Source organism: Cricetulus griseus, chromosome 2, assembly GCF_003668045.3.
Source record: "Cricetulus griseus strain 17A/GY chromosome 2, alternate assembly CriGri-PICRH-1.0, whole genome shotgun sequence".
In the NCBI taxonomy this organism is placed as follows: domain Eukaryota; kingdom Metazoa; phylum Chordata; class Mammalia; order Rodentia; family Cricetidae; genus Cricetulus; species Cricetulus griseus.
The window spans coordinates 158,033,811-158,058,833 of NC_048595.1; the positions used below are offsets into that span (position 1 = coordinate 158,033,811).

At 40.4% G+C, this 25,023-nt stretch overlaps 1 protein-coding gene and 1 long non-coding RNA gene across 2 annotated transcripts; one reads left to right on the forward strand and one right to left on the reverse strand.

Annotated features, from left to right (window-relative positions):
- Nucleotides 1-2,347: 2,347 nt before the first annotated feature.
- Nucleotides 2,348-11,761, reverse strand: Mrpl15 (mitochondrial ribosomal protein L15). The gene is made up of 5 exons (XM_027398930.2): nt 11,599-11,761; nt 9,990-10,144; nt 9,158-9,323; nt 4,515-4,638; nt 2,348-3,905 (listed from the first exon to the last, which is right to left on the reverse strand). The coding sequence occupies exons 1-5, from the start codon at nt 11,707-11,709 to the stop codon at nt 3,568-3,570; spliced, it is 894 nt and encodes a 297-aa protein (XP_027254731.1). The 5' UTR covers nt 11,710-11,761; the 3' UTR covers nt 2,348-3,567.
- Nucleotides 11,762-11,804: 43 nt separating this feature from the next.
- Nucleotides 11,805-23,489, forward strand: LOC103163036. The gene is made up of 3 exons (XR_003481942.2): nt 11,805-11,975; nt 16,104-16,199; nt 22,992-23,489. It is a non-coding gene; the product is annotated as an uncharacterized LOC103163036 (long non-coding RNA).
- The last annotated feature ends 1,534 nt before the right edge of the window (nt 23,490-25,023 follow it).

The window sequence follows — 25,023 nt, forward strand, 5'->3', positions numbered from 1 at the left end:
TACACAGCTATAATACAGGATGTCTTTACATTTAAGGAAATTTATTTCTATGCAGATATAATCTGAGGTCAAAATTCTCCTCAGATCAAGGAAGCATCTGTGTCACTGGGGAGCTGCAGCTGGCGCTGGAGGCAGAGGGAGAGTAGAGTCTCCCAGCAGTGGCATGTGAAGCACTGGTGCACAGGAGGTTGAAAGACTGCAGAGTGCCTGCACACACTCACTCCTTGTTGCTTACAGACCGGCAGGGTCCTTCAGGTTAAGAAAGCTGAAGCAACCTGTCTGATGCACCCCACTTTAAACAGCATAAGGACATCAAGGCTGTTTAAATCCCTGAGCAGTGAAGTGCTCGGGAGTCTCTCTACAATAGATGCTGTATGCTGGGGTGCAGCTCAGCAGCCATGCTCAGCACACAAGCCCTGGACTGAACCTCCACTAACAAAAATAAATGACGTAAACCTGAGGCAAGAAGCGCTCCAACATTAGCAATAATCTATCCTTCCACTTAAACAGAACTAGCTCTGGGACCTCTGAGAAACAGGTGCAACAGCAGCAGAATGTGGATTTTTGGTCCTATTAGCCCTTCAACAGCTGGGCATGGAGGCAGAACTTCTGTAACCCCAGCACTAAGGAGGTAGAGGCAGAAGTTCCAGGTTGACCTCCACTACATGCCAAGTTTCAAACTATGCTGAACCACAAAACTAAAATACTTCAATATTACATCATGTTCAAAACAAGAACTTTTGTTCTGATACGAAGTTTTAAGAGCTTTTCCCAGCAATGACTTAAACAGAATAAAATGCACTCAATTTTTGAAGTTTTGGATGTCTTAGCCCTGAACAGCTGAGATCTCTCTCCATCCTGAAATGTATCAATTACTAACCCATAGGGACTCCCTTTGACAACTGAAACATTTTCTTTGTACCTGAGCATTCTGTGCAGTCTTCATTGCAATCCTATTATCTCTTTGCCTTAGATTATTCAAATGTACCTTCAAAAACAATTTTTTTTTTATTATGTATACAATGTTCTGGCTGCATGTCAGAAGAGGACACCAGCTCTCATTATGGATGGTTGTGAGCCACCATGTGGTTGCTGGGGATTGAACTCAGGACCTCTGGAAGAGTAGCCAGTCTTAACCTCTGAGCCATCTCCCCAATCCCTCAAATGTATCTTTTAAAATATCTAATACTGGAAGTATAAGATAGCTTTAAAGTGAAAATGTTTTTAAAAGCAGGTATATATTGCCAGGCAGTGGTAGTGTGTGCCTTGAAGCAGATAGTTCTGTGAATTTGGCCAGCCTGTTCTAAGACAGCCAGGGTTACACAAAGAAATCCTGTCTCAAGAAAACAGGGGAGAGAAAAAAAGCAGATACAGAAGACAATGCTTCCACAGACAGTTCCCTGGTTTTGTATCATTCCTCTGCAAAAAGATTATAATAAAGGCCAAGTATTGTGGACATGCCTAGGAAGGCAGACACAGGCAGATCTCAGTTTGAGGCCAGTTTGGTCTATATAGAGTTCTAGGCCATCCAGGGATTTAGTGAGGACCCCAACCCACAAAAGGATTGCTGAATTAATCAATTTACTGATAGTTATGTAAAGCACTGCACTCAACATTCCAGTTGTGCTAGGACGAAAGGCATGGGTCACTACCACCTCGCTTACTCGTCACTTTTAACAGGACTTTTCACCCAAGACCACCAGCTGCCACAAACTTCTAACCCCTTCAAACACAGGACTGTATTCAGGGTCAGGCCAATAGCAAACAACAGAAGCTTTATGTGGCAGCTTCTAACTTTGCTCAGGAAAAGCTGGCTCTATTTAGACCTCACTGTCAGAAAGGAGTTCAAAAAGAAGCAGCTGCCACCAACTGCCACAGAGCCTGGTAGCTCACCTGTGAGTTAGTGTTGCTTCATTCAAGCTTTGGGACTTGGAGTTTCCACTAGCAGAGCTAAAACCAACCAGGTCTCTGAAAAAATATAAACATGTTTTAAGAATTGATTTCAGCTGGGTGGTGGCGGCACATGCCTTTAATCCCAGAATTTGGGAGGCAGAAGCAGGTAGATTTCTGAGTTCAAGGCCAGTTGGTCTACAGAGTTCCAGGACAACCATGGATATACAGAGAAATCCTGTCTCAAAAGGGGAAAAAATGGATTTCAAATTCAATCACAGAAGTTGGTCTAAGGATGATTTTCCTTATCTCCGAGTTCTTACTAGAGTTTGTACCAAACACAACTACACAGTCCTGGATAAAAACTGAAACTCACTCTAGGCCCATGCATCACTTTATAAACTAGATCCCAGGTCAGCAAACATAAGGTATAAAAGTCAGTAAAACACACATTGCATGATTTATGAGTCTGGGGGTTTTATTTTAAGATAACCAGCTAGGAATCATTTTAACAGTGGGAGAATTATTATGAATTATTCAAGATCAATGTTTAATTGTTCAGCCAGGCATGGAGGCTCATGCCTGTAATCTCAACACATGGGAAGGATCAGGAATTCAAGGACAGTATGGGATGCACGTGACCATGCTTCATACAACCAAAAACTATAACCACTTCAAGTAAATTAAGCCTTTGCAAGATGTGGACACTTTCTCTTTGAAAAGCTCGTTAATTTCTGAATCTTTTACAGTAACTGAATTTAAGCTGGACACAGCAGTCCCACCTGCCAGGAAAGCTAGAGCTCAGGACTCAAGGCCAGCCTCAAAACCACCACCTAGAGCAAAATACAAACCCTAATTTCCATTTGTTTATATAGCTTATGTAACCATTGAATACGTTTTCTTAAACTGAAATGTCTTGAAGTATGAGACAAATTTTTATCAATTGGAACGCTTTCTTTAAGAGAAATGCTAATGGCTTGACCATTATCTATACTTACGAATGCTGGGAAAATTAATTCATGATCTTCCTTTCTCTAGCTCCACTGCTGATATGCTCCTTTAAGAATACTCAGCAGCTGTCCGTCATTCTGAGCATCCCAATCCCAGCAGGGACTCACTATCCTAACAGTGGGTAGCAGAGCTTCCCTGGGGATACTGAGTAAAAGAAGCCACAGCTCCTTAGCTCCCGCTCCCAGGCCCACTAATCAATCCTCTACTCTTGCCCTTCACTCTGACAAAAAGGGAAAGAAAGACCATGAAAAGACGGACAGTAAAAAATGTTTCAGCCAGGCAGTGGTGGTGCATGCCTTTAGTTCCCAGCACTCGGGAGGCAGAGGCAGGGGGATCTCTGTGAGTTCAAGGTCAGCCTGGTTTACAGAGTGAGTTCCAGAACAGCCAAGGCTACACAAAAAAACCCTGCCTCAAAACAAACAAACAAAAAACAAAAATGGGGGAAGGTGCTTTTAAGTAATTTTTTAAAAAATCACCTTCTTAAAGACCATCACCATTTGACTTTTTAAGGTGTACACCAGAAAGGTTCAGTTCCGATGCCTGGGATTTCACTTCAGATGTGACCACAATGATGTGGGGGATCAACCTGAGGACTTGAGACCCTCAAGAAGCCTCGTTGATTCAGCCTTAGTGGCTCTCAACCTGATTGCTTTACTGGAAGAGAGTTTAGGAGCTGTAATACTTGAGGAGATTCTCATCTGTAGGCTTTAGAATTTTCTTATCTGCCATATTCACCACCCAACCAGGAGCAAGACCAAAGAAAATCTGCCTTGGATCCTTCCGAGCGCTGAGCATTCTGAAAAGTTCATCTTTTGTGATATCGGGAAGAACGTAGCCATACTTCATGGCGAGTTCAAGTCTTGCTTGGGGAAACTTGGCAGGGTCAGCCAGGTACCCCCGGTTTTTTGCATCTGTGTAATAGGGCACCAGTGCTTCAGGTGGGAGCATTCGCTTTGGAATGGGCTGTCCCCGAAGAAAGAAAGGAACAGGCTTGCACAGGATTTCTAAAAAGAATTTTAAAAAAGAGATGTAAATACTGGCTCTATGCATAACTATGTTCAACATTATTAATTTACTGAGATGAGAACTGAATTCCAAGAACTTTTTAGTTAAATAGGCTTAAGTAATAAAATAGAAACAACTCCTCATAAAGATTTTTTATTTTCTCATTATTATCCTGTGTGCTGTGCTGCATATGGAGATCTGATAATAACTTTCAGGAGTTGGCTATCTCCTTCCACCATGGGATCAAACTCAGGTCGGACTTGCACATCATGGGTTCCTGCCTACTGAGCTAAGCCAGGCTGGAAAAGTCATTTTTAATAGTTTATAGTTTCAAAAAGGAAGACAGACAGAAAGGAGAGGGGAGGAGAAGGGAGTGAAGCAAGGTTAGTAAACACTTCAGATGAGCTAACACCCCTCTGAAAAAGTATTTTAACTTTTTTTAGTTTTAGTTATGTGTACACATTTATGTCTATGGAGGTATGTGTACATGAGTGCAATGTACAAGGGGGCCTCAAGGGGGCAGCTGTGAGCACAACAAAACCATTAAAAACTGGCAAACAGTGGGCAATACTAGATAAAGAAAGAAACTGACCACAGGATAGACTTACCCAGACTTCTTGGGTCATAGAAGGCTGTAGTAACAACACCACCATTTCTTTCAATCGCAGCAATGGCTAATTCTGAAGCCAACTGCACCTCAATATTCACTTTTGCTTGAAAAGTATCAGCACCCTGTCATAGTTAACACAAGGCCTGTTAGTCAATAGCTTAGCTGAAGGCAACCAGCACAAGGTCCATTTCCAGCTGTGCTATCCCCTCCAAAGAACCTGCAATCCTATCTCTAACTACCTTGGCTCAGGGTACACAATGCTTCACCAATTCTCAAGCCCTGAAAGTAGGAATGCCTGCCTGATTTCCATTTTCTGCCTTCAGTAGGTACTGAGAGAAGCATCCATGGGCCATACTCCATTAGTAGTAAGTACACTATTTAATCCTAGCCAGGATTAATACTACACCAAATTCAGATGGGGATGAGAAGGCATACAGGCTATTGAGTAACTCATCCAAGACACAAAGTCAGGATATTAATCCAGAGTGTAGCCAGAGCCTTTGAGTTGCAACTTTCCTTTTTCCAATGCTGAGAATGGAAAGTCAAGGTCAGTCAGCTACATACCCAGCACCATCTTTAAAAAACTATATCCCCCCACCCTACCACCCCATCCCCGACACCCCTGTGTGATTGCAGCATGCAACAAAGGACAGTTTTGTGGTTCTCCCTTTCCACCTTTACGTGGACTCCAGGTATTAAACACATGTCTCCATGTCTGAGTGGCCTTTACCCACAAAGACATTTTACCGGCCATTTCTTAACAATATTATGGTCCATTATATAGACTAAAACCAAATCTTCCTGCGGCTGGAGTGATGGCACTGCACATAAGAGTACTAGCTGTTCTTCCAGAGGGTGTCAGTCTGATTTTCAGCACCCACATGGTGCCTGAGAACCATCTGTAACTCCTGTTCCAGGAGATCCAATGCTGACGCCCTCTTCTGGCCTCCCCAGGCAATGGACACATATGGGGTGCACAGACATACAAGCAGGTAAAACACATATAAATTTTGTTTTTAGAAGTCTTCTTTATCCCTAAGCAAGCAACAGAAGGTTATAGAGGAGGCAAGAATTTGGAGCAGTCTTGAAAACAAAATTATCTGACAATACTGAAGGGGTTAACTGTCTTTAGAAACAAGGGGGGGGGAGGACCCATTTTGTATTCACTGCCAACTTTATTATACTATCTAAAATGGAGGAGGCATCTATTTTTCCCTAAAATGTTTAACACTAGAAGATGGAGCAATGGACTCCTTAAAGTCCTGTCTAACTTCAAAACACTGCTTTTGCTATTTTACTATGGCTAAAACTAGTTCTAGTCTGATTCCTTTTGTTATGAACATTTCATATATTTCAAAATATTCTAGCTATTCTATCAACTATAAGATGTAGTTTCTTTTTATATTTGATAATGGTGTGCATTTTTATAATCAATAGACTGTCAATTCAGAATTAGGAACTTGATGTATTAATTTGTGATTTTCTTTTCTTTTTTAAAGACTTATTTATTTATTATGTATACAGTGTTCTGTTTGTATATATCTATGCAGTCCAGAAGAGGGCACCAGATCTCATTACAGATGGTTGTGAGCCACCATGTGGTTGCTGGGAATTAAACTAAGGACCTCTGGAATAGCAGCCAGTGCTCTTAACCTCTGAGCCATCTCTCTCCAGCCCTGATTTTCTTTTCTTATCAATTACTACTTTGAGGCCAGTCAGTAGTGGCACACACCTTTAATCTCAGCATTTGGGAGACAGAGGCAGGTGGATCTCTCTGAGTTTGAGGCCAGCCTGATCTACTTAATTCCAGAACAGCTGTTACACAGAGAAATCCCGTCTCAAAAAACTAAGTAAACAAACAAACAAATGACCACTGTTACTACTCTGTAATCTGCTCAACCATTTCATTATTCTGGCTCTAGTGTTAGTTCCAGTACTTTAAGTATTATAAATCGCCATCTTAGGAAGGTCTACAAATCTGGTTTCTTTTAATTTCCTTGAGAATATATGATGGGGGATGCCCTTTTGTATATATATTTATATATATACAAATATTTATTTATATATATTATATATATTTATATATATACTTATTTGTTGATGAATAAAATATTGATTGTCTAATAGCCAGACAGGAAGGATAGGCGGGCTACCAGACAAGGAGAATGCTGGGCAGAGGAAGGAGAGGGAGGCCACCAGCAAGAGGTGCCACACAGAGACTGGGAAGATAGGACAAGCCAGGCGTTCTCTGGTAAGATAAGGCCATGTAGAAATACATAGATTAGTAGTCATGGGTCAATAATTAAGAGAGAGCTAGCAAGTAAGAAGCCCTAGCCATTGGCCAACAGTTTATAAATTAATATAAGTCTATTTGGGGCAAGGCGGCTGCAGGACCAGGCTGGAAAGAAACTTCAGCAACAAATACATATTCCCAAATAATTCTGTGCCTACTAACCACAGCATCTTATTATCCACTATTTACTTGCAAATCTAAACTCAGAAAAGGCAAACAATGTATAAACTTTAAGTGTGTGACTACATGTATTTAATCATTGTCCCAGCATAGAACTTTCAGTATAATGTCCACTAGCATAATACACACATACCTAAACAGAGACATGCTATTTAAATACTGCCAAGGACGAGGATTTTACATATCCATAGTAGAATACTGAAGCTCAATCATGTCTTTGGTATTTTTTTTCCAAATGAACTTAACTGTTTGGTTTTATTACAGTTTGTTTTGTTTTTCTTTTAGACAGGGTTTTATAGTGCAGTCAAGGCACACCTAGAATTCACTATGCAGCTCAAGGAAACCTCATCTTTCAAGAATCCTCCAGCCTCAGTCTTCCAAGTGCTAGGATCACAGGCATGATCTACCATATCAGATACCAAATGAGACCTAGGGTCACATTCTCAAAGGACTTTACAAGGTTCTTTCATGGACAAATGCTTCCCTCTAGTGGACACCAAGTTACTACTCAGCTACGTAGTTATAATCTGCTTATGAATATGAACTGCTGTTGGTCAATAGGTGTAACAAAAATTTCTACTAAAGCTGAAAGGGATTTAATTCATTCCTTTTTTCCATAAATATTAAGTAACTTTCAGAGCTAAGATTGCTGATATTGAAACTATAACAAAGTATCTACCTTTTACAAGTTTTAGGTGATAGTGAGAAAGAAAAAGAAACCAAAGTGCAGTTGTGTACCAGATAGTAAGAAAAATTAGTTGGCTGGAGGGATGACTCAGCAGTCAAGGGAGCTAGTTGCTATTCCAGAGGGTCAGGATTCTATTACCAGAACCCATATGGTGGCTCACAGCATCTATAACTCCTGTCCTAGGGCATCCAAAGCTTCAGCTGGCACCATACTCACAAAAGGTACACACATGCAGGCAAAACACTCACACACATAAAATAAAAACAATAAAAAGGGAAATGGTTTGGGCAGGAAAAGGCAGGCATAGAGTGTGCTTCTAAGAGTGTGAACAGGGCCACAGGCAGCACTTGAGCTACTGCAGGCTCTTGTCATCTTGCAATGTACTTAAACTATTTGTTAAAAGTATGGGGTAGGTGAACAGACATACTGGTACAGGCCTGCCATCTCAGCACTCAAGAGACAAAGGCAGGAGTCAACCTGGTCTACATAGTGAGTTCCAGGACAGCCTGCCAGAGCTACCCTGCCTCAAACAACACAAATAATTTCTATGCTGACAGGTGAAAATCAAAGAAACAAGGGAGGAAAGCTTTACAGACCCACAGAAGCAGAAGACAGAGCTGTGCCCTGAATATACATCAGCTTTCTATAACTACAGCTAATATGAAGTATGTTTGTATGTATTCTGTGTGTTTTGTCTGCATGAGTGTCTGTGCACCATGTGTATGCAGTTCCCATCAAGGTTGGCATAGGGTGGTGGGTCTCCTGGGACTGAAGTTACAGGTGGTCTTCTAGATAAACACCTGATGTTCTTTATCACTGATCTATCTCTCAGGCCCCAAGAAGGCTACAGGTTGATTAAGTAGTCCCTCAGTTTCACCTTCACAGTTTCAGATACTGGTTCTGCAGAGCTGAGAATCAAACCAAGACCCTGTGCAGGCTGGAAATGCATCTCCAGTACACTTCAGGTTTTAAACTATGTTGCACAGCATGAAATCGAATGCCCATCCCTCCCAAACATGAATCATACCTTTCTATATCATTTTCACACTCTATCTGCTACCCACCCATAGTATTGCCATAGTATTGCAATACTGTATAGTATCCCTTATCTTAATGATGGCCCCAATCTACAAGAGCAGTGATACTGACAATTCAGATATGACAAAGAGGAACTAAAAACTGTATACATGAAGTAAAGAGATGGTAGTTCTCCATTTAACAAAGTAATAAGTTAAAGTTACTAAGAACTGTAGCAAATTATTATTAACTTCCCACTATGCCTAACTTAAGAATTAATTCATATCTGATGTTTATATGAAAGCTGGAAAAAACTGTTTATACAGTTTGGTGATGACCACAGTGAAGCATCCACATGCTATGTGCCCCTCACAGGTAAGGAGGGACTATTATGGCAAAGTAGCTATATACTACCAAAACCTCCTCAAATGAACAAAACAAACAAAAACAAACGTAGAGTTACCTCTTCAACCAGCTGGACCCCATAATCCCTTTTATGTGGTTGGATGGTCACACCTCTTCCATTGACAAGCTGAGTTAAGTCAATAGGTTGTGTTGGATCAACTCGCCCTAAATCAATGAGATATTGCAGTCTCCTGAGACTCAAAGGCTGATACTGATGTCTAAAACTGTAAAACAGGAACATAATAGTCAGAAAACACCAAGTAGTCTTCCTGTAACCTCTTCAAATCAACAGCTTTGTTCTGTTTTCCTTGCTGTTTCTCATGGTTTAAAATAAACGTATGAGTACAATACAAAAACGTAATACACTGGTGCTTCCTTTGTTCTACTAAAAACAATTTACCTTTCTAAACATTTACTTCATGTACACAAGTAAACTTTAAAAAGTTTAACCCAAAATAACAGATTATAGAATAATGGTCAGATTATAGAATAATGGTAGCTACAATATGCTATATATGTGGGGGGGGGTATACAAAGATACACATTACTTTTAAATTACTAAACATCAAAAGAATCATGATAGCAAGCATTATCATCCCCATTTTGCTGGTAGGAGCAAAATATCTGGGCTTATATGCTTGCCTAAGAGCACATACACATACATACATATACATACATACACATACATACACACACACACACACACACACTCTCTCTCTCTCTCTCTCTCTCTCTCTCTCTCTCTCTCTCTAAGTGTCCTATCTGAAAATTATTCAGAGGAACAGTACTACAAGCTTGCTTTGAAGTAAATACAAGGCTTCTACCAAATTATTTTGTGTAATTCTTGGTGGAAACTAGGGATTTGTGCTTCAAAAGCAAAATACACTTACCTATGTCCTTCATTGAATCCATACTTTGGGATTCGGATGTAAAAGGGAGTCTGCCCTCCCTCAAAGCCCAGCCGGGGCCGAGTTCCTCTCTGTCTTTCTCCTTTATGGCCTCTGCCACATTTCCTACCTCTTCTCCTATCTCTTGGACGTCGTTCCTACAAGGAGAAGTGAGTTTCAAGATCTTCAAATACATTTCTGAAAACTGTTTCACCCCACAGCACATTCCTTTATGTAGCCTTTATTCACCACCCAATACTAGTTCAGGTACTGTGTGCCAAGCCTGTTCTGGCTACTCACTTCTCTGCCCTCCACCAGCATATACACTGGAATGTAGCTAATTCTAGCAACCAAAGTTCCCAGGGTGGATGGAACTCTACAATAAGCCGGATTCCAGGCTAGTCGGCTTGTGCTGATCTGTAGTGACAACTACTTGGAAAGTTGAGGCAGGAAGAATCAAAGCCTGCCTGTGCTACACAAGTTTAACTGCAGCACCTCCAATTCACTGAGACTGTGTCTCTGAATAAAGCATTTAAAAAGCAGGAAAGATGTTGGGGTTCAGCTTAGTGGTAGTGTGCTTGACTAAGCAAGGACCTAAATTCAGTCTTCAGTAAAAAAGCGACTGGAACCAAAACAAAACAAAACAATCCTAGAACTAAGCAGCCAAGACGAGGCTTGGTTTTTTTGTTTGTTTTTTGTTTTTTTGTGTTTTGTTTTGTTTTGTTTTCCGAGACAGGGTTTCTCTGTGTAGCTTTGGAGCCTATCCTGGCACTCACTCTGGAGACCAGGCTGGCCTCGAACTCACAGAGATCAGACTTGCCTCTGCTTCCCGAGTGCTGGGATTAAAGGCGTGCGCCACCAATGCCCGGCCCAGTTTTACTTTTTAGTTAATCGCAAATATGTAACTGTATCACAGATGGCTAAGGAAAAACTTCATTTTGTGCTAGATGCCTATTCTAAATTCCTGACAACTGTGACTCCTTGTCTCCCTCCCCAGAACTGGAAAACTGTTGTAAAATTGATTAAGCCTTTGCTTTGGTTTCTGTAAACTACCTACATAGCTGTTAAGTTCCACAGAAATGTAGTTGTGACCTGCCTTCAAAAGGCCTCCTCCCCTTCAAGCCTGAGTTCCAAATCCGACCTCGGGAACCGAGAATAATTGCTGCAGTTTAAGATAAAATTTTGGCTAATTACAACTGGACAGAGTCGGGTGGTCTTTGGTGTTTTCTAACTCCGTAAAAACGCCTTTCTTTTAATTTACTTTGTCACCTCCCAGAAGCAGTAAATAATTGGATTCCAGTAAGAAGAGACATCAGCTTTCCTAGTTGTGCGGTGGGCTGCCCCTGAGACAGCGGAAGCAAAGTCAATTAGAGTCTTTATACTGTTGACAGGCACTTTGCCAACGGACTTCAGTGCAGACGCGACACTGGATGACTCGTGCAGTCCCCGAGTGTGTGCCCCTCTGCAGACGCCGTGCTTTTCATCTGCAGCCGTGCGAAAGCTGAGCGCACGCGGGAGGGGGCCGGACGCCGGGGAGACCACACGCGTCCTCACCCGCGGGGGTGGGTCGCGGCCAGCCCCAGCACTGCCCGCACCGCCGCCGTCCGCTTACCCGTTTTCTGGAGTCAGCGCTGGGCTTCAGGTTGGCCAGGCTCACTCGCGGCAGGGAGCGGAGCAGGTCCAGGCTGGCACCGCCGCCGCCGCCGCGCACCACGCCAGCCATGACCCACGGTTTCGCCAAGGGCGCCCTGGAAGGCCGCGCGGCTCGGCGTTGCTTTACGGCCTCGCCCCGCCCCTGTCGTGCTGCGGCGCGCCGGCGTCCACGGAATACGGACTCTCGCTTCCGGCTTCCGAGCTTAGGGGAAAACTCGGCTGCTTTTATCTTTTGGAATGGCATCGATTCTTGTGCGATCGTGCTTTGTCTTAGGCTTCTGCACCACGTTATGAACGAAAACTGCTCGCTTCCACCCTGAAAGGACTGGGAATGCTGTACGTTACATGATCTTTTGAGTTAAAATTCGGCTTCTATTTTGATTTTTTTAAAGCGGCGTCTCATGAAGCCAAGAGTAATCCTAAATAATGTCAGCAGTTTCTAGTTTGGGGGTTTTGGTAATCCAACTATTACAGTGCCTGGCTCATCTTCCTGCCCCGTCTATCACTGAATTGCTAACTTTCCTTACAGTTCCTGATGGGAGCCATACCGAGCGCCAAAACACATTAAGTTAGCCTTCTGCGAGTCTAGCAGCCACCCTAGGGGTAAGGAAGGTTTAGCTAAGCCAATCAGATTGGCCCAGCTCTCACAACTTGCGGTGCTGCCAGGATTCACAGCTAATGAACTTATACGCCAAGCATCTATTTAGCTCCAATACTAAATGATTTAAGTACTTGTCTTAATACAAGTAATACAGAAAAGAATGTGTCCCTTTTGTTATTCTTTTGCCATTTCACTGTCTTCCAGAAAAGTTGGTCTTACTAACAATTAACGTAGGTGAGACAATTTGTAATGGGCATTTGTTTCTAAATCCAAACCTTTATTAAGTTACTGTAAAGGTTTTTGTTTTAATGTGTATGTGTATTTTTGAGAACTGGCAGAGGCCAGAGGAGAGCCTCCAATCTTCTGGGATTCGGGTTCTAGGTGGTTGCCAGCTTGAGCTGCCCCAAATCAAATGCAGGTCCTCTGAAAAAGTAGTAAGTACTACACAGCTGAGCCATCTTTCCAGCCTCCAAATAACTGTAAAACAGCTACATAATCAAGTTCACGCCTTTAAACAATATTTTTATGAGCAAGGCACTGGCTAAACCAATAGGAACACAGTAGAGAAAGTCTATCTATTGCTCCCAGATTGTGTGAAATCTTGAAGAATCCAAAATCAACTTATTTTAGTTTTTTTTTATATAAGATAGGCTTTTGTTGTCCTGTAAACTAATTAGCAAAACTGCAGGGTTTTCAACCTGTGGGTTGTAACCCCTTTGGGAAGTCAACCCTTTCATGGGGTAAGCATAATCCTGCATATCAGATATTTACATTATAATTCATAATGGTAGCAAAATTACAGTTATGAAACAGCAACAAAAATAATTCTATGTTTGGGGGTCACTACAACATGAACTGTACACAGCATTAGGAAGATTAAGAACCACTGTGTTATGGGATCCCTGAGTTTTTGTCTTTTTGAAGGAAAGGAAAAAAATCAGTCAAGAAACAGGTAACTTGAACAGTTTATTTAGAAAAGATAAGCAAATAATACAGTCACTGGAGTGGGCTGCCCAAAGGTAGGGAGCAGTTTAGTGGATTCTGCATTGTGGGGTTGTAAGATTCTCAGGAATAGTTACTGAGTGAGTGAGTGACATTTAAAAGGGAACAACCTTTTTGACCTCCCATGATGGATGGGATTTCCTCTGAAGGATATTTCTTCCCATGATTCTCTAAGAAAGCCCATGGAGTGGGGGGAATTCAAAACTACAGCCTAAGTGGGTGATAAGAACATCTTACAGATGCAGAGCTTCCCTTAGTGCACACAAGTGGGAACATACCCTGGTCCTTCATTTCTGATAACGCTTGAATATGACAGCTTCAAGAATCTTTAACCACAAAGGGCAATCTGAAATAGTGAGATGGAGATGCCAAGATTCAACCACAGTTTTCCCTTGTTTCCTCATACCTTAACTGGTTGCCTGTCCAATACCAAAACTAAAAAAAAAAATATGGATACATCAGTTCTAAAAATGATAAAAAGGTAAGGTCCAGACTCAGTTTACAAGAACAATAACAAAATAACCCAGACCCATAACAGTTTCAGTCCTGAATTGTTTTTAATTATTTTCCATCTTTTTTTATTAGAACATTTATACTGTGGGGAAGAAAATTGCAAAATATAATTAAAAATTGTACTTATATATTATTAAATAATGAACTTCTGGTTGAGTGTTAATACCAATAATGGCTTCTCTGTTTTGAGAAGAATTTGTATAGAGTAAATGAGAGTCAGAAAATACATAATATTCTGTTACATTTCTTGTAAGGACACATTTTCTTTGTTGTGTGGGTTATGTAATGTTGCTAATATTCATCAGACAATAACAATGGAAATATTAGTCCATAGCTAATTGTAGGCTATGTGTTTACCTCAAATTCAACATGTTAAGTATATAAAATGTGAGAATAAGTTGAAGAGTGTGATCTATGTTATTAAGAGTATCATAAGAATGTGGTCAAGTCTTTTAGCTCTATAATCACTCAGTATCTATTATGCACACATGTACTTTGGGCATTACTTTAAATTCTGCTTAAATAGTTAAATTTATTAATATTAAATATATTTATTTCAACAAAAACAAAAGGAGAAAACACCAAGTCATGGTCTCAACTTAAAGGTCATCTTTCACACATAAATAGGTTTTTGCTTTAATTTTTTGAAATATGTTTATATATATATATTATAATACATATATAATAAAAGGGGGCTTATGATGAAAGTAATTGTTCCTTTCAGCCTAGATTTCGTCATGTCACATTAACAAAAAATATACTTTCATGATAAAAATCCTGAATAAATTAGGGACATACTGAACACTGAGCATAATAATGTATATATGTATGTATGTTACAATGTTACATACACACACACACACACACACACACACACACACACACACACATATATATGGAGAGAGAGGTTTATGAGACAAATTATATAACCAACATTATACTAAATGAGAAAAAAACTGACAGCATTTTTTTCTATCTGGAATTATACAAAAGTGTGCATTCTTTACACTTTCATTCAATGTAGTGTTTGAAGAAGATAATAGAATGATATGAAAGAGATACAAATGGGAAAGGAAGAAGTTACTCTATTTGAAGATGGCCTCATTGTATACTCAAATATCCATAATGATTCCACTAGAAAACTTTTAGATCTGGTAAATACTTTCAGTAAATTTACAGGATGCAAAAACAATATACAAAAAACACTAGCTTTTATATATATCAATAGTGAATTTTCTGAAAAGAAATTAAGAAAAATATCCCAGTTGTATAATCACTTCAAAGAAATCATCTGGGGGGTGGGGAGAGATAGATAGCTCAGTGGTTAAGAACATTTAGCTGATATTCCAGAGGACCCTAGTTGATTGCCCAGCAGACATGTGATGGCTCACAACTGTTGTGGAATATTATTTTAACTATGTAAATATGTATTAAGAAAAATTATTTAAGAGTGAGCCTAACCAAGGAGGTTGAAAGACCTCTTCCTTGGAAACTTCAAGACCTTAAAGAAAGAAATTGAAGATGGCACTAGACAATGGAAACTCTCTCCATACTTCTGGACTAGCAGAATTAAATGTTGTAAAATGACAGTATTACCAAAAGTAATCTACAGATTCAATGCTATACCACTTCTGGGCATGTACCCAAATGAATATATTCTGCATCAGAGATATTGGAAACATAAAAGACCACAGATAGCTAGCTATACAATTCTATGTAACAAGAACACTCCTGGAGGTATTAAAAAATGTGACTACAGAGCTATTATGACAAAGACAGCATGGTATTGGCACAAAGAAGAAATGTAGACCAATGAAACAGAATAAAGGACTTGGAATCTAAATAGCTATGGCCTCCTAAATTTTAACAAAGGTAGAAAGATACAATGGAGAAAGGCCTGCTTAACAAATGGAACTGGCAAAAGAGCATATCCAGCTGAAAAAGAATGAAATTAGATCCACATCTCTAACCTTGCACAAAACAATTCAAAATAGATCAAAGACCTTAATTTAAAACCTGAACTGCTAAACCAGGCATGGTGGCACATGCCTTTAATTCCAGCGTTTATGAAGCAGAAGCAGGCAGATCTCTGAATTCAAGGCCAGCCTATCTACAGAGCTAGTTCCAGGACAGGCAAGGCTACAAAATGAAACCCTCCTGGTGGGGTGTTTGAATGAAAATGCCCCCCCATAATCGCATAGGGAGTGACACTATTTGAAAGGATTAGGATTTGTGGCCTTGTCAAAGTAGGTGTGGCCTCGTTGCAAGAAGTTTACCACTGGGAGATGGGCTTTGATGGTTCAGAAACCTAAGTCAGGCCCAGTGGCTTTCTCATTCTCTCCCTGCAGATGCAGATGTAGAAATCTCAGCAACCTCTCCAGCAACATGTCTGCCTCCATGCCACCAGGCTTCTCACCATTGATGATAATGGGAGCAAGCCCCAGGTAAATGCTTTTTTATTTATTTATTTTTTAAAGATTTATTTATTAGACATACAATGTTCTGCCTATGTGTATGTCTACCTGCCAGAAGAGAGCACCAGATCTCATTATGGATGATAGTAAGCCACCATGTCGGAATTGAACTTAGGACCTCTGGAAGAGCAGCCAGAGGTCAACCTCTGAGCCATCTCTCCAACCCCTAAATGTTTTCTTTTATAAGAGGCGCTGTGGTCATAAGACACCATGTCCTGAAAAAAACCAATAGTAATAATAATACTAAAATAAATAAAACTGTGAACTGCTGCTGGGCTTGGTGGCACTCGTCTTTTAATCCCAGCACTCAGGAGGGAGGCAGGAGATTCTCCAAATTGAGTTCAAAGCTAGCCTGGTCTATAGAGAGAGTTCCAGAGCAGCCAGGGCTAAAAAGGGAAACCCTATTTTGAAAACAACAATAACAAAACAAACTGCTGAAACTACTAGGGAAAAATAGGGACAAGATATCCAAGATACAAGCCTAGGTGATTTTTCAAGTAGCACAGAATGTAAACCTAAGAACTGACAAACAAAATTATACAAAATTAAACCAAGGAAACTGATAATGTTTCTGCAGATGCAAAAAGTCCAGTTCAGACAGGATTAAAAACAGATAAATACAGACCAGGCAGTAGTGGCTCACACCTTTAATCCCAGCACTCAGGAGGCAGAGACAGGTTGATCTACATGAGTTCAAGGCAAGCCTGGTCTACAGAACGAGTTCCAGGACAGGTTCCAAAGCTAAAGAGAAATCCTGTTCAGAAAAAACAAACCAAACCAACAACAACAAAAAGAACCAAAACAAACAATCAAAAAGATAAATGCAGGTTTATTGGGAGTTGCTACTGGGAAGGTTTTACCAGTCCCAAAGAACAGGACCAGGGAAGTCACACACCCAAGCTAAACCAGGGAGGTTTTATAGACCTTAGGTAAGGGGTAATGACATGTCAACCAGGAGCTGAGACTGAATGCCAGTATGTCAGAAGCTAAGTCCCTGGGCGGGTACTTGGGTGAGCTGGCCATGTCAGAAGGGAGGGTTGCATAGGCTGCCAGAAATGCAGAACTGGGCTTTAGGTGCCATACCTCTGTTCAGAGTTGTCTCAGTGAGGGTGGATTGGAGGAAATAGGGCAGACGGGGTTTCCCAGCTTGTGCAAGGGCCAGCATAGGTTCCAACCCAACAGAAACTATCATCAGAGTAGGAGAAAGTGTTTGCAAGCTACACTACAGTGTGTCAATATCTAGACTACAAAGAGCTACAACTATTAAACACAAGCAGACCTGCCAACCAATGAATAGGTTAAAGAAATGAACAAATAGTTCTCAAACGAAGGCACACAAATGACTAACACATTTTTTCTTATTTTTTTAATCATTTTTATTTGAATTACAAACAAGATTGAATTACATGACAATCCCAGTTCCCTTCTCCCTCCCTTCCTCTCCTACCACCCGCCCAATTAAAATCCTACCTATCACATATCCTTTCTTCTAATCTACACCTGATGCAACCTTTCTGGTCCCTCATGACCTCAGCATCCTTTCTCTTCTTCCCTTCTCATTCTCATAGCTCCCTCCCCACACTTCACATGCTCTCAATTTGCTCAGGGGATCGTGACCCTTTCCCCTTTTCTAGGGGACAATGTTTGTCTCTTTTAGGGTACTCCTTGTTTACTAGTTTCTCTGGCAGTGTAGATTGTAGGCTGGTAATCCTTTACTCTATGTCTAAAATCCACATATGAGTGAATACATATCATGTTTGTCTTTTTGTGATTGGGTTGCCTCACTCAGAATGGTTTCTTTGAGTTCCATCCATTTTCCTGCAAATTTCAAGATTCCATTGTTTTTTTCTGCTGAGTAGTACTCCATTGTGTAAATGTACCACATTTTCTCTATCCATTCTTCGGTTGAGGGTCTGCTTCCAGTTTCTGGCTATTACAAATAATGCTGCTATGAACATCATTGAACAGATGTCCTTGTTGTATGAATGTGCATCTTTTGGGTATATGCCTTGGAGTGGAATTGCTGGATCTTGTGGTAGACTGATTCCCATTTTCTTGAGGAGTCACCATACTGATTTTCAAAGTGACTGTACAAGTTGGCGCTCCCACCAGCAGTGGAGAAGTGTTCCCCTTTCTCCACATCCTCTCCAGCATAAACTGTCATTGGTGTTTTTTATTTTAGCCATTCTGACAGGAGTAAGATTGTATCTCAGAGTTGTTTTGATTTGCATTTCCCTGATGGCTAAGGATGTTGAACATTTTCTCATGTGTCTTTCAGCCATTTTAGATTCCTTTATTGAGAATTGTCTCTTTAGTTCTGTACCCTACTTTTTAATTGGATTGTTTGGTGTTTTGGAGACTAGCTTCTTGAGTTCTTTGTGTATTTTGGAGATCAGCCCTCTGTCAGATGTGAGGTTGGTGAATATCTTTTCCCAGTCTGTGGGCTGCCATTTTGTCTTGCTGACTGTGTCCTTTGCCTTACAGAAGCTTCTCAGTTTCAGGAGGTCCCATTTATTAATTGTTGATTTCAGTTTCTGTGCTACTGGTGTTACGTTCAGGAAGCGGTCTCCTGTAGCAATTAATTCAAGGGTATTTCCACTTTATCTTCTAATAGGTTCAGTGTGGCTGGGTTTATGTTGAGGTCTTTGATCCATTTTGACTTAAGTTTTGTGCAGGGCAAAAGACTTGGGTCTATCTGTAGTCTTCTACACGTCTACATCCAGTTATGCCAGCACCATTTGTTGAAGATGTTCTCTTTGTTACAGCATATGAATCTGGATTGTTTGTCAAAAATCAGGTGTTCGTAGGTGTGTGGGTTAATATTAGGGTTTTCAACTCTATTCCATTGGTCTACCTGTCTATTTTTGTGCCAACCAAGCTGTTTTCATCTTGAAGTCAGGGATGGTGATGCCTCCAGAAGTTCCTTTATTGTACAGGGTTGTTTTGGCTACCCTGGGTCTTTTGTTTCTCCATATAAAGTTGAGAATTGTTCGTTCAAGGTCTGAGAATAATTGTTGGGATTTTGATGGGGATTGCATTGAATCTGTAGATTGCTTTTGGCAAGATTGCCATTTTTACTATGTTGATCCTACCTATCCAAGAGCATGGGAGATCTTTCCATTTTCTGGTATCTTCTTTAATTTCTTTCTTTAGAGAGTCAAAATTCTTACGGTACAGGTCTTTCACTTTTTTTGGTTAGTGTTACCCCAAGGTATTTTATGCTGTTTGTGGCAATAGTAAAGGGTGATGTTTCTCTGATTTCTTTCTCCACCAATGTGTCATCTGTATATAGTAGTGCTACAGATTTTTTTGAATTAATCTTGTATCCTGCCACTTTGCTGAAGGTGTTTATCAACTGTAGGAGATCCCTGGTATAGATTTTCGGGTCACTTATGTAGACTATCATATCATCTGCAAATAGTGAAAGTTTGACTTCTTCCTTTCTTATTTGTATTCCCTTGATCTCCTGTTGTTGTCTTATTGCTCTAGCTAGAACTTCAAGGACAATATTGAAGAAGTATGGAGAGAGTGGACAGCCATGTCTTGTCCCTGATTTTAGAGGAACTGCACTGAGTTTCTCTCCATTTAATTTGATGTTGGCTGTCAGTTTGCTGTATATTGCTTTTATTATGTTGAGGTATGTTCCTGTTATCCCTGATTTCTCCAAGACTTTTATCATGAAGGGGTGTTGGATTTTGTCAAAGGCTTTTTCGGCATCTAGTGAGATGATCATGTGTTTTTTTTTTTTTTTTTTCCTCAGTCTGTTTATATGGTGGATTACATTGATGGATTTTCGTATGTTGAACCATCCTTGCATCCCTAGGATGAAACCTACTTGATCATGATGGATGATTTCTCTGATGTGTTCTTGGATTCGATTTGCCAGTATTTTATTGAGAATTTTTGCATCAATGTTCATGAGGGATATTGATCTGTGGTTTGTGATCTGTACTTTGAATTTCTGGTAGAATTCTGCATTGAAGCCATCTGGCGCCAGGCTTTTTTTTGGTTGGGGGACTTCTGATGAATGCTTCAATTTCATTGTGGGTTATAGGTCTATTTAAGTTGCTTATCTGTTCTGGATTTAATTTTGGAAAGTGAAATCTGTCCAGAAAATTGTCCATTTCCTTTAGATTTTCGAATTTTGAGGAATATAGGTTTTCAAAGTATGACCTGATGATTCTCTGGATTTCCTCTGTTGTTATGTCTCCCTTTTGATTCCTGATTTTATTAATTTGCATGTTTACTCTTTGTTGTTTGGTAAGTTTAGATAAAGGTTTGTCTATCTAGTTGATTTTCTCGAAGAAGCAACTCTTTGTTATAATGATTCTTTTTATTGTTCTCCTAGTTTCCATTTTATTGATTTCAGCCCTCAATTTGATTATTTACTGGCATCTGCTCCTCTAGGGTGTATTGGCTTTTTTGTTTTCTAAAGCTTTCAGTTGTGCTGTTAATTCTCTAGTGTGATTTTTCTCCTGTTTCTTCAAGTGGGCATTTAGCACTATGAACTTTCCTCTTAGCACTGCTTTCAGAGTATCCCATAGGTTTCGATATGTTGTGTCTGCATTCTCATTGAATTCTAGGAAATCTTTAATTTCTTTTTTTATTTCTTCCTGGACCCATGAATTGTGCAATTGGGTGTTACTTAATTTCCATGAGTTTGTAGGTTTTCTGTAATTCGTGTTGTTCTTCAATTCTAACTTTAAAGCAGGGTAGTCTGATAAGATACAGGGGGTTATTTCAAATTTTTGGACCTGTTGAGGTTTGCTATGCTGCCAAGTATGTGGTCGATTTTAGAGAAGGTTCCATGTGGCGCTGAGAAGGTAAATTGTTTTGTATTTGGATGGAATGTTCTATAGATATCTGTTAAGTCCAATTGTGCCATAACTTCTATTAGTTCTTTTGTTTCTTTGTTAAGTTTCTGTCTGGTGTTCCTGTCCAGTGGTGAGAGTGGGGTGTTGAAGTCTGTGATTTGAGTTTTAGTAATGTTTCTTTTAGAAACGTGGATGCCTTTGTATTTGGGGCGTAAATGTTCAGAATTGAGACTTCATCCTGATGGATTTCTCCTGTGATGAGTAGGAAGTGACCTTCTTCATCTCTTTGGATTGATTTTAGTTTAAAGTCCAATTTGTTGGATATTATGATTGCTATCCCGCTTGTTTCTTGGGTCCATTTGACTGGAAAATCTTTCCCCAACCTTTAATTCTTAGGTACCATCTGTCTTTGAAGTTGAGGTGTGTTTCTTTTATGCAGCAGAAGGAAGGATTCTGTCTTCTTATCCAATCTGCTAATCTGTGTCTTTTTATAGGGGAGTTAAGACCATTACTGTTGATGGATATTAATGACCATTGACTGTTCATTGTTTGTTTTTGATTTGGTGATGGTGGTGAGATTATGTGTGGGATTCTATCCCTTTTTCCTTTTGGCTGTTGGTAAAGTGGGGTTATCTATTGCCTATATTTTCTGGTTGTAGTTAACTTCCTTGGGTTGCAGTTTTCCTTCCAGAACTTTCTGTAGGGCTGGATTGGTGGATATGTATTGTGTGAATCTGGTTTTGTCGTGGAATAACTTGTTTCTCCATCTATATTGATTGAAAGCTTTGCTGAGTATAATAGTCTGTGTTGGCATTCATTGTCTCTTAGTGTAGATAGAGTATCTATCCAGGACCTTCTGGCTTTCAGAGTTTCCAGGGAAAAGTCAGGTGTGATTCTGATAGGTTTGCCTTTATAGGTTACTTGACCTTTTTCCTTTGCTGCTCTTAATATTTTCTCTTTGTTCTGTATGTTTGGTGTTTTGATTATTATGTGGCGAGAAGACCTTTTTTTTTGGTTCAGTCTATTTGGTGTTCTGTAGGCTTCTTGTATTTTCATTGGCATGTCTTTCTTTAGGTTGGGAAAGTTTTCTTCTATGATTTTGTTGAATATGTTTTCTGCGCCTTTGAGTTGGATTTCTTCACTTTCTTCTATACCTATTATTCTTAGGTTTGGTCTTTTCACGGTATCCCATATTTCCTGGATATTTTGTGTTAGGGATTTGTTGGACTTAAGATTTTCTTTGGTTGATGAATCTATTTCTGCTAGTGTGTCCATGTTGGATTTCCAAAGAAGTAGGATCTAATGTCAGTGAAGGAATGCTCAGCAGCAGTGGAGATGAACTTGCTAGTGAGAATGAAGACAAGCTGCAAAAAGCCAGAGTGTCCTTCCATATCCTATTTATTTATTTATTCATTAGATATAGGGTCTCACTGTGTGGCTATGATTGCTTAGAACTCACTCTGTAGACCAGGCTGGCCTCAAAGTCACAGAGGTTCACCTGCCTGTTTCTGGAGTGCTGGGATTACAGGCATGTGCCACCACACCCTGCTCGTTTATCATCTAGCAAACAGCCCACCTGACAAAATTCTGCTACCAAGAAGATGTGCTTGATTCTGTTCTTTTGTTGTTCACAGTTCCTTTTTAAGCTTTTGTCAGATTTTACGAGGAAATTCTTGCCAAACATTTGGGCACTACATGTTAATGGAAGTTTCTGTCCTGCCCCATTCTGCAGCCCTTTAGTCCCAAATAAACACGTAGAGGCTTATATTAATTATAAACTGGCTCAGGCTCATTATTGGCTAGCTCTCTTTTAATTATTAACCTATTTCTATTAATGTCTGTCTTCACTTGGTCTTGGCTTCCCAGTAATGACTAGGTCTCTTACTTCCTCAGCAGCTACATGGCATCTCCCTGATTCCACCTACTACCTTTTTCTATTCTTGTTTAGATTTTCTGCCTGGAGAAATCCTGCCTGTACATTGGCCAAAACAGCTTTATTCATCAGCCAATAAGAGAAACATATATTCACAGCATACAGAAGGATATCCCCCCATCATGGAAAGTCAACAAACTTGATTAAGAGCACCACAACACTTAAAATGACTAAGAAGATAAATTTTATGTAGAATTCTGTCTGGGTCCAAATATCAATATGATATTTCGGATGCAAGGCCTCAAGCTCAATCCCAGGAGCTCGAATCTCCCATTCTTTCAGAAGCTGGCTGATTACCTTGGGATACCTGGCCTTGGTGGGGACTGGTTCCTAGTTGTGTAACAATAGATCTAGGCCCCTGGGTGGACTCACATCCATCATGGGGGCTGGTGGAACGTGCTTGGAGACTAGTAAGGGACTAGTGAGGACATGCAGTTTTAGGGGTGTCTCTAGGATTAAAAGAAATATTTGATATCAGCTTTATATATGATAATAGATGTCTTCTGCTCTCACCCCCAGTTTTGGAAAGCTATTTAAGAGGATGCTTGAATAAACCATGGACTCCAGCATGGACTGAGAGCCCTCCTGAGATGACAAAATGTCTCTGTCTCATCCTTAACGCCATTGGGTAACTAGGAGTTTCCTGATCTACACTCCCTCACTCAGGGTTGGACCCCGGGCTGTTCGGCTGTTTCCGATTGTAGCCCCCAAAAGACATCAGTCAGGAATAGATGACCTCTGTAGCATAGGGCAGATACAGGCTGGACCCCAGCAGCATTCTAAGCAAAATAAAAACAAAACCCACAGTAATAATGTAAAGGATGGGAGGAGAGTTTTGAGGGGTGATTTTTGTAGAATATTAGTTTAACTATGTAAAGATGTGTAGCATTTGTTTATGCTGTGGAATATTTGTTTAACTATGTAAAGATGTGTTGTATTTTTTTGCCTTGCCTGACTAAGGCACCTGATTGAGCTAATAAAAAGCTAAACGCCAATAGCTAAACAGGAGGTATAAGTGGGACTTCCAGGCTGAGAGAGTAAGGAAGAGAGGAATCTAAGCTTAAGAGAGACAGAAGACAGGGAGACACCAGGAAGACTCCAGGGGCTAGCTAGCCATACAGATATAAAGGAAGCAGGAAAGCAGGACACAGAATGGAACAAAGGTAAAAAGCCCTGAGACAAAACATAGAAGAATAAAAATAGGTTAAATTAAGCTATAAGAGTAGTGGGACAAGCATAAGCTAAAAGCTTTTATAAATAATAATTTCCCATGTCAGGAAATCCACAAAGACAGCTGACCCAAACTACTGGGACCTCATGGACTTTAGACACAGACTGCATGGGACTGCAGTAGGCCCTCTACATATGGGCAATAGTTGTGTAGCCTGATCTGTTTGTGGGAGCCCTGGCAGTGGGACCAGAATCTATCAATGGTTCATGAGCTGGCTTTTTGGAGCCCATTCTGTATGGTGGGATGCCTTGATGCAGTCGGGAGGGGCTTACTCCTGCCTCAGCTGATTGTGCCAGGCTTTGTTGATTCCCCATGGGAAGCCTTACTCTTTCTGGGGAGTGGATGGCAGGTTGATGGAGAATGTCCTTCTGTATGTTGTGAATATGTTTCTCTTATGGTTGATGAATAAAGCTGTTTTAGCCAATGAACAGGCAGAATTTAGCCAGGTGGGAAATCAAAACAGGGGTAGAGAAAGGTAATAGGTGGAGTCAAGGAGATGCCATGTAGCTAAGGGGAAGGTAGGAAGTCCAGGCATTTTTCAGTAAGACCACGTGGAGATACACAAATTAATAGAAATGGGTTGAGAATTAAGAGAGGTAGCCAATAAGAAGCCTGAGCCATCGGCCAAACAGTTTATAATTAATATAGCCTGTGTGTGTTTATTTGGGACTAAACAGCTGTGGGACAGTACGGGGTGGCAGAAACTTTTGTTGGGGGGAGATGGGGGAAGTGGGATGAGGGGATGAAGGGGGAACTGTGGTTGTATGTAAAATGAATAAAAAATTAAAGAAAGGAAATCTTGGTATCATTATTTGG